We start from the raw sequence: 10,780 nt of genomic DNA on the forward strand, positions 1-10,780 counted from the left end.
CTGTCATATGTATTGCTTTATTTTTTTTTTTAGTGCTCATATTGGATGTGGCTGGTATGGGCCTTATTTTCTTCCTAGCAGGCTGTCTGGTGCTGTGCTTCAGCCAGGTCACCAAAAGAGTGTTGTAACACACCAATGTTTTAGCTGTTGCTGAGCATCACTTGCACAGCAGAATCTATGTCTGCTCAGTCTGCACTGCTGACCAAAGAAATATTCCATACCATATATTGTCATGCTCAGAAATAAAAGTGAATCAGAGTTTTTCCAAAGCGGTCATTCCTCTGGGGCTAGCTGGGCACCGTTCTGCTGGTGGTAAGAAATAGCTTCTGCATCACTTGTTTTACTGTTTGGTTTGGTGGTTTTAGTTTTATTTTGTTTGGGGTTTTAGGTTGTGGCTTTGTTTGTTTGTGTTTTTTTCCCTTTGATGAAAAGGCAGTTTAATAAGTGAAGGGGAAAACTCCACCGCAGAGAAACCCAGTACAGCATTTGAATCAAGCAAATAAAAAAGTGAAAAACTCTGATAGCACTAAACAGCTTATGTAGTGCAGCAGAAACATCCATAGTGATGCACTGGGAATTCTTCAACAAATTCATATTGGTGGCATATGGAAAAGTCTCTTTTCAGTTGCTTGAAAAGGCTTCAGGATGAACAGTTTGGGAACCCCTGGAGGACAGAGTATATAGACAATGTGTAGGTTCATCTTGTCAAATTTAGAGTTTATAACTGCCTCATGTCAGAATGGGCTATAAATTCTTGGCAGGAAGGACTCCCTCTTTTGGAGAGGACTCCATGGTCAGTGGTCCCATTATTGAAAAGTAGTGTTCCAGACATTTGGTGTTTGCAAACTCCACTTTTATTTGAATACTCAAAACTAAATTCCTTTGTCCTAATAGAGTCTGTTTTACTATATCATATGCAGAGGTGTCGTTTGACATCTCTGCATATATATATATATATTTCTCTTGAGGGTAGATGGAAGACCACTGCTATTCTAAAGTGAAGCCTATGTTTTCCAAATCTGTGTTTGCTCAGCCATTAAAGCCGTGAAATTTATTCATAAAGTAGTACTGTGCTGCTATTGTCTCACTCATGCAGAGCCTACTTTACCCAAATGCTGGCACTGTATGCATAAGTATGGTTGAACAAGGATATATTGAGCTTTTTTTTGATTTTTTTTAATAGTGTTTAGTTAAGATTGGTTTTTTTGATTTTTTTTTTAATAGTGTTTAGTTAAGATTTAACTTGAAGAATGCAAATTTACTGATTTTTTTTTGATTGAAATGAAAATTGTCTCCATTCCCAGATGTGGGACTCTGCTAGTAATGTCCCAACACAAGGCGTTAGAGGAATAATTCTACTAATTTATAAATGTCAGGCTAAGAAACCAGAAATGTCAGTGTAATGGTCATAGTTCTGCATCATAGCATTCTTACTCTACACTAGAATATGTATGAAGAAGAATGTGATGATAGTGCATGTGACAGATAACTTGTTCTTTTCCAGCAGATTCTTGTAGCTCAACTAATCAGTGCATTTTAGTGTAGACAAAAAACATAAATCAATCTTTTCAGACTCTCTCTTGCCATAAAAAATACAATTCCCCCTCCATTATGGCCTTCTTATGTGCAAAAGTTACAACACAGACTGGCAGTTTCGTGTCAGTTTTCGTCTCCCACTAATGTTCTTTATTTCATAGAGGAAATGAGAAATCTCCAAGGTGGTGAGTGTCCCCTTCCTTCACATGATGAATGGAAAGTGTCAATACTGACAGGAAATAGAGGAACTGAAGCAAATGTTGCTCTCTGGATATATGGAGACAGAGGAGTAGCTGGACCGATAACTCTTGGCAAGGACAACAGGAAGCAGCTGTTTCTTCCCAGGCAGGAAGATAAATTTCAGGTAGCTAATGAAGGCTAAGAACATTATTTTAATGTGTATCTTTCCAAGGATTATTCTGTCATGTGAAAAGAAAAAATGTTTTTCTCCTATATCTACTGCATAAAATCTAATCTCTATGAGTCCTGTGTTAAATCAGCTTGTTATATATAGTAAGGAACAGAGGAAATAATATTTCTTTTAAGCTCCTGCCCTCATATAGTAGACCAAATGGGAAAAATGCAGGAGCAAATTGATTTCTTTAAGGCAATTGATTTGAAACTAGCTTTAAACACTATCCACTTCTAAACAAACCATGTCTGTTGTAAGACTTGCATATCATTTAGGGATCTTTAGTAATTAAATCTCCAGGCATACAGTTTTCAAAGCATACTATAAAATGTATGCTATGGAAGTGGTTCAGTTAAGGAAGAAAACCTCTTTCAGAGCTGCCATATCACAAATGACTGAAATGCCAGAAGGTTTGCCTATTGAATAACAAGAGCCCAATTAAAATTACACATTATCATGTTATGAAACACAAGCTTCTGCTATTATTTAAGAATAACCCTACCTCTGTTGTAATAAGGAAGCAATATCTAGGTAGGCTGTGAGAAAATTACCAAAAGAGCTAAAATTTCTGTTTTGCTTAAATCTTTCTGTCTGAAATGCATGTAACATTGCTGCCTTCAGTAAAATACAGCAAAAGTTAAATTTTTCAATTTTTTTCTGCACTCATCAACTCTTCTAGTATAATCTTGGCACAATCAAAGATGGTTGCTGTCAATAATATTAATAATAATACTCTATGAATTGGGCATATGCAGGAAGTTAACCTACCATAATGTTCATTTTCTAAGCATATAGGCTTATGATCCACAGGGAATCCTGTTCTCCTAATTAGTGAATAATTTATAAGCAACATTGGGTAATGGTATGTTTGCAAAGTTAATCTACACATTCTGAAGACATGAGCCAATTTCCCTTCTCTAAAATGGATATGGACCATTATGGCTATGTGCTGCATATATTGATCTTGTGAGCTAGCAGAATCTTTCTCTCAGCACCTGGGGCTACTACTGTGATTCTTTGCATTGCACTGACACTATTGCTTTCAGGCATGAAACAGCAAATGTCACTGAAGTGCTTTTCACTCTTAGTCTGCAGTAGATAAATCCACAAAGAAAACGTCTATGAGTAAGAGCTCCTATTTCATTTTTTCCCTTTAAACTTTATCCTCTACTTGTTTAACAGGATAGGTCTTGAAATGAGAACAGGAATGTAAGACTTAAAAAAAATTACATCTTTTTCTTACCATTTCCACCTTTGAACTTGATACGGTTTCACTGATATATTCTAGGGCAGAGGACACCAAATTTTATTTTTTAAAGTAATCAACTTAATCATAGCTCTGTCCCGGATTTCTAGGAAGAGAGCAACTTCTGAAAGAATGTAATAATCAGGCAATCTGGAATCAGTTTGAAGTTCTTTAACCTTTCACTGTATCAGCAATATGCTCAACTATGAACAATTTGAGTACATCTATCTTGAGAAATGAAAGCCATTCATATATGGTCTTCCTGTTCTTACCTTACCCATGTGAATAGTCATTGCCTGTTTAATCCTTCCCAAGACTGTGGCAGAGTGTTTCTTCTGGACAACCACTACATGTTTTAGGCAGAATTCACTCTGCATTCTGACAAAGTCCACTGCATTTTGTTTTGTGTTGATACATGGAATTACCATGCAATTTTTCGGTTTTTTTTTTTTTTTTAAACAGAAGGCTAAAGAGAGATTCGTGAGCATAAACAGACAACATGACAACATAATAGTTCCATATTCAGTGAACACCTGCTCTGTGAATGAGAAGACCACCTCCCATATTACTTGAGAAGTGGCTTAGTTTATTTGTGCAGTGGGGGAAAAGACAATAGCTGTTTTTTCAGCCAAGCTGAATATAAGCCCTTTTTTTACTACTGCTTTAATCCCAGAGTCTCCAGGCTACCTCTAATAAGACTACTTTTAGAGAGAAATACTATGCAGCATAAGCAAGGACATCAGAATCTGACTTGACAGAGCAAAACAAAGCTATTTTCTTAAGCTGATGGAAAAGATGTGAGCTGTATTGTCACATCAGTGTTGCAAGCCTGGAGCTAGCATTTATTTTGTTTATGAAATTCAGGATGATGTAGCAACTATACCAATACAAATAACAGGTGTGAAATCCACAGATTCTTTCTCAAATAGCCATTGAAAGATTTCAATGTGCATTTCAATGATCAGGAGATCAAGGGTAAAGTTGTTTGTTTCCAGAAACCTTTACCTAAAGCATGGCAGTGTTGTGACTATAAAATAAAAGTTTATTATAAAAAAAGCACAGAGTCTGCCAAAAACTGGTTTAGGACATGAGATAATTCTGACCTCTGAAATGAGAAGGGTGCTTTTTATTAATGAAGGTAAAGAATAAATGGATAATATACTGGTGGGTGTTTCTGATAGGATGAAAATAATTTTTGTACAATGTAAACAGCTTTTTGGATACAAATGATGGAGAGGAATAGGATGTTACCAACTCTTTATGAATAGAATTATTATTTGAGAAATAGCATGATAACACACTTACTTTTCTTTTCCTGTAGGTACATTGAAAATGATCTAAAACGATTTATGCTTGATTTAAATAATGGCTATACTTCAGAGGAACCCCAGATAGCTGAGGGTTCATTTGACATTTTGAAGATTGATTAGGTTGCATAGAGTAGTTTTCATAAGGAAGAGCATGTATAATGCTTGAAAGTACAAAGAAGGTGCAAATGAATGCAAATCATAGTCAGAAACCAAAGATAGTATCAGTGACTTCTGCAGTTTTGCAGATGTTCTGCCAGCTTTTGGGAGCTTATTCTTAAAGGTCTCCAAAAATTTTATATCCTTCATTTTGACATACTGGGGTTTTATGGTCATGTTATTGTGCTGCATTATGAAAGATTTGTGACCTGTATCTTGGAGGATATAATTTTGTTTTCCTCATTGCTCTCATGAGCAACCCTCACCAACTTCTTTTACTCTTTAAACTTGGAAGAGTTCAAATATCTGCCAAATCATTTTCCTGGCAAGCATTGTGCTTCCACCAAGCTGTAATCTGGCCAAATGGGCTCAGAGAGAAATCTGCCTAGACAAAACAGAAGCAGGATCTTTTCTGGATCTTGTATCTCAAAATCTGCCAGACAAATATTATATGCTGTTCTTGTGCACTTAGATACTACAATGGTTCAGAGAAAACTAGAACCAAGTGCAAAGATGTAATTTTATGTAGTTATATGTTGTAACCTTCTGACTTTATTCAGGTTAAAATAAAAAGCATTGGGAATATCTACAAGATAAGAATTGAACTTGATGGATTACCAAATGAGCAATCAGAGTGGAATTTACAAAGGGTGAGATTTTTTATGGTGATTTTTCCCATTTTATTAATTTTTATGTGAACTAAAAGCCCATCTTATCAAAAAGCCATAGCTTCATGAATCAATATATGCTGATTGTGATATATTCTAATTGCTTTGTAATCTCAGACTGCTTTAGAGATCACAAAACCACTGAAACAGTCCATCTCCTAAGGGATGGAAAATATGTAGAATTATTTTGCCAGTATTCCTAATTCATGCAGACACCAATGTTATCGCATTGATGGGTTTTGCATTCTGAAAGTTGCTTGTACTCTTCAGTGCATTTTAGGGATATTCTAGCTATAAAGTTTGGCTATGAAAAATTGGAAATGAAGGGGCAGTAATTATTCCATGACAACTACATGCAAGGAATGAACAAAGTTTGCTTAAGTAGGCTAAGTAAGTCCTAATGGCCCCCACCATAGCTCACAATTATGACAATTTTCAGGGAAAAAGAAACTGCTGGTTTTTTCCAACTTGGTGAATGAATTCTTCTCTGTTTTGTTTTAACTCTATTTTACTTATGATATTTAGGGATGTTCAGCAGATTAAATTTATGCTAAATTCTTGCTAATATTGACACCCATGTAAAATGTATTTCAGAACTGAGATAAGAACCTGTCTTCTATTTCTTAATTTGAATCTGTAAAGGACACAAGTTTACCTTTGGTCATTTGAGTACTCTTAGAAAGCCTGATTTAAACAACCAGAATTAGAGAGTAATAACGGATTTTTATGTTAAAGCAAAGACTTTAACTGTAACTGTAGTAAAATTAAATGTAAGTATAAATTTTTCAGTTGCTCAAATGGTTGCAGGAATCCTACTTTCTGGCCTGGTGGTTACAAAATATTTCTTTAACATTTTTTTCACAGTGTAACCCTGAGATTTCAGATATTTCTTTTCACAGAAAGAAAGAAATCGTGTTGAAAGCTGTGTTCTTTCTAACAAAGCAGTTAATATCTGCAATTGTTATGAATCAGCAGGGGGAGCTCTGCCAATAAATATTAGAGATTAAGAATCAGTGCTGCCAAAGTATTTCATCTTAGAATAAATATATGCTGTGGTATTAAAACCCATGATCATTTTACTTAAAATAATATTTTATTGGAAAAGTGAGATAAATGTAACTATTGCCCTGATTTCCTAAGTGTTAAAATTTGGATGTGTATGCTTGTTTTCATAATTTTGTTTGCAAGGCTTATGCATATTATATGCACATTCAAAACACAACTACAGAAAGATAATGTCTTGGCACTGATTTTCTTTAGCTAGACAAGACCTATGGACAAAAACTGCAGTAACCATTGTAGCAATTCAAACACAGCAATAACTGATTTCATAAAAGAGAGTAAATATTGCTTTGGTTATAGAACAGAAGTAAGATACCTATCATAATGAACAGTAGAAAATAACTTGAGAATTTGAATTCTAACCATCTTCAGAGTAATATATAGAGGGTGCTGGTGTATGGGTTGTCCTTTGTTCAGCTGTAAAGAGCCAAATGTAGAACAGATTGATTTAAAATTCCAACATATCCTCTCCTTGCCAAAGTTCAGAAGGATGTAGATGGTGAGTTTCATCCTGTTTTCATTTTAAAATAAGCAATGTGTCAATCTTTCCACATCTTCCAAAAGCTCAGTCTGACCTAACATCACCTACCAGAAGATTTTCAGTCTTCAGTACTCCAGGCAGAGTTACATAGAGGCAACTCACTGAGAGAAATCAGACTTGGTATCATTTCTAATGGCAAACCCACAAATTTCAAGTACAGATTTGTTTGTTGCAAAGTAGTGGTCAAAATAAAAATATTTTTATGTTGCAATTTTGTATGTCATATTTACGATTACTTTATTGTTTTCTGAGATAAAAGATATACGAAAGAAGCAAAAGCAAAGCACTGCAAAAAATAACTGAGTTATAGCTGGATTTGCTTCTTCTCCAGGTGACACTGCAACATCTAAAGAGCAAGAAAACCTTGAATTTTCCAGTAAACACATGGTTGCCAAAGAATCATGATGACAGAGCATTTATCTGTGAACTTCCAGTATTGGAAGCAGGAAAACCTGTCTATCCACGTATGTGTATGCAGTTACATATATTTCAGTTACCTGGGTTTCAGTATTAATATCGTATGAATTATGGTCTTAGCAGTCTTAAAAACAGATAGTTTGGCTGGCATTTCTGGGCAATATCAAATCGGACTTGCTGGTATTTTTTCCAGTAAGCTATTATAGTGAGAAAAATTAATTGTGATTACATATAACTTGTATTTTCTTCTTTTGGTTATTTTTGGAAGTTGTTTTATACCATGTTTCTGTCTACACTGGTGACTTGGAGCAAGCTGGTACAGATTCTGCAGTTTATTTGTGCATCTATGGAAAAAGAGGAGATTCTGGTCTAAGACTTCTGCATAAAGCTGGTATAGCAGCCACATTTCAGAGAGGAATGGTAAGTCTGTAAACCTTTTTGCTCAGCCATATAAATACAATTAAGTAACTTAAGCAAGACTCAATTATAATAAAAATATAATCACAGAAGTTTAGCAAAATAACAAAAAGAACTAAGGAAAAGAGTCTTCTGCTGATCTAGGAATGAATGAAAACAAAGGCAGGAAAATGGGGCAAAAAAATATTTGAGGACACCCCCCAGAGGATGATGAGAGGAGTTGCCTATGAATTTATAACTTATTTTTTGCAAGGTGTGGTGAGTTACCCCTGGCTCCAAATAAGTGTAGAAAAATTGTTCCATGATTTCAGATCTCAGTAGGTCTGTTAGTTATGTATGCCTTTTAATGTATAATATAGTATTGTGATTAATACAGGAGAGATTTAGAGTAATTTTTCTTTCAATTAATTACCTCCTAGCTCCTCCATAAGTAAAATATACATAATTCTGATTTTCTACAGTATGGCTGAATTTCAGGAAGTACTGAATTTAATGTTAGCTCTGCCACTAGCCTTCTTATGGCATTCTATGAAGTCTGTTTCTTCCTATTGAGAATTAACATTTGTATGTATTAACCAATGGTCTCAAGCTGTTAGTGGAACACTTAATTACAAAATAAAAGGCAGTATCTAAAAATGCTAAGAATAGCCATAACCCACTGGGAAACTTCAAATGTATCTATATTATTTTAGAATATATATTTTATACCATTACTAATATATAAGAGATAAAGTTCTATTCAAATTGAAATTCAGAATTTAAGTGGAGTTTTCTGGGGGGGATTATTCTAGCCAGATTGATAGTAAATTCAGCATATTATTTATACAGGGGCTAAGGGGAATGGTTCAAAGTGCACTTTGTTATGGAAATGGGTGAATGAGACAGTGGATTGTTTGGAGCAGCAGAGAAGGGACTGGGATATATAATTTTATGGCAGAGGCAGTTGAGCGGTGACTTGAAGAACTTGATTTCATCCTTGCCACAGATACTCTACATTATATTGGGCAAATCGCTTAAAATAAAGTTGCCCTGAGTGACCACTTTTTTGCATGCTTACCTTCTATTGCGTAACTAGTTTAACTTTTCTGAGCAACCATAGCTGTAACTGAGATTTGTTCAAATAGAATTCTGCTCTGCACCTAGTAAGTTCTTTGAAATGCTAAATATGCCAACAAATTAGCCCCGCTTTTTCTCATCACCCAAACCACTTTGCATCTTTGACAGCTTTTGGCAATAAACTCTGTGCTTTAACAATATAGGTAAATTGGCATATTATGCAGATGGCCTTTCAAAAAAGATTTAGCCTTTGCAGAAAACTGGGGTGCTATGGAAGAAGTGCAAAGGTGAAGTCACTGGGGAAATCAGTTCTGTTTCACTGAGCTCTTTGGGTGGTTGCAGTAAATAATGCATAGAGTCATAAAGATAATGAAGATACAAAGAAATACTGAAAATCTGCAGTCCTCCTGTGCACACTTTAAGGCAGGAATCTTTCAGAGAGAATGGCTTATGATCATATATTACCTATACACAAGAGATAAGTAATGTTGCACAGGCAGTCTCAGTTCTGACATTTGCCAAGGACTGAGAACTTTACAGATATGAATTTTCCAGTGTATTTCTTTCCTTCCTTTTCTATTTTACTGAGCAGAGTGATCTGGACCATTACATTTAGAGAGAGAAAGCTGTATGCTTTTTACTGTGACAGAAAATTATCAACCCAAACCTGATCAGCTTCATGCTCCTGTGAAAACAATCTTTTCCAACAGTAAGCACACACCTAAATGGGTAACAACGGGAAAGTGGCATGTCAGATTTCCGTTTATTCCAGCAGAATAAAATGTAAATACAGAAGGTGAGACCAAAAAGAGAAAAAGATGAGAAAGTCGGTTTTAAATAAATATCAACAAAGGAAATAACAGCTTTAACTAATTCTTACCCAGAGAGGAGTAATGTAGATGGGAAGGTACTGAGACAATACTAAAGGGTTATGTGCAGCTTTTTGGATGATGGCTGAAAAAAGCTAATTTATTTTTGATTCGTACTGCAGCCTGATTTTAGTTGTGCTTTCTCATTTACTCTGATACATCATCAAAAGACATTTAACTTTGGGGATCCAAGCTCTTTGAATACAGTCCCACTGTCATTAGAACCAACAGGCATCTTTGTACATTGTGAGAGTTAATCAGGCTTTTAAAACACTTCAATTTTCAGATTGCCTTAGTGGTGGCAAATTGCAAAGTGCTGTGCTGTCTCCTCTGTCTTCCAGGTCAGTGTTTTTGCAGTGGAAGCTGTATCTCTTGGGAAGCTGCAGAAGGTGCTGTTGCGCTGTGAGGCTAATACCAAGTGCCAGTATTGGTACTGTGATAAAGTCATTGTCAGAGAAGCTGAGAACAACTCAGAATATATTTTCAGTTGTGAAAGGTAGCTTTTACAAAAATATTCTTAAGTATTCTTCAATATGTCTCACTAACAGTATTATGTCAATCAATGTACCAAATGTGAGTTTTTCAGAGAAAGACAATTTTGAATTATTTTGCAGTTTCATAAAATCCACAAAATGTGTTGGTCCAGAACTGATAGCTTGACTTAATATGCTCTATGGTCCATGTAAAAGGCCAAATGCTTATATTGTGTCTCTGTTTCTAGATAGTACATTACAGCCTTATCATACAGGTTCAGTGCTGTAAGTGTGACTTACCTTTCAGGAAGGAAAGATAAAGCACACAAAAATGTTCTAAACAGACTGTGTTTCTAAATGAGAAAGAGAACAGATTTGCCATCCAGAAGTAGCATGTACTCTCTTGACGAACAACAGCAAGGCTAGAGAGACAAATAGGATGCCCAGAATTACTTTGTGGTTGTTCCATCGAAGTTATTGAATGAGCATCTTAAAAGTCAATTGATAAATACTTTGTATTGCATGTTTGGAAAAGTATTATGGCAATCCCACATTTGGAGTTTTCCTTTTGCAGTCTATCTCTTGGGTATGTGCATAATTCAGGCAAAATGCAGGAG

At 35.4% G+C, this 10,780-nt stretch overlaps 1 protein-coding gene across 1 annotated transcript in view; it reads left to right on the forward strand.

Moving 5' to 3' along the window:
• Positions 1-10,186, forward strand: part of RP1 (retinitis pigmentosa 1 (autosomal dominant)) — a gene marked incomplete at its 3' end in the record, with an annotated part of 53,385 nt that extends 43,199 nt beyond the window's left edge. The window contains exons 18-22 of the mRNA XM_009071194.1: positions 1,698-1,900; positions 5,221-5,310; positions 7,263-7,395; positions 7,617-7,768; positions 10,032-10,186. Coding sequence (XP_009069442.1) covers positions 1,698-1,900; positions 5,221-5,310; positions 7,263-7,395; positions 7,617-7,768; positions 10,032-10,186 — 733 coding nt within the window. The remainder of the gene's footprint in view (positions 1-1,697; positions 1,901-5,220; positions 5,311-7,262; positions 7,396-7,616; positions 7,769-10,031) is intronic.
• Between the last annotated feature and the right edge of the window lie 594 nt (positions 10,187-10,780).

This window comes from Acanthisitta chloris, unplaced genomic scaffold, assembly GCF_000695815.1.
Source record: "Acanthisitta chloris isolate BGI_N310 unplaced genomic scaffold, ASM69581v1 scaffold3053, whole genome shotgun sequence".
In the NCBI taxonomy this organism is placed as follows: domain Eukaryota; kingdom Metazoa; phylum Chordata; class Aves; order Passeriformes; family Acanthisittidae; genus Acanthisitta; species Acanthisitta chloris.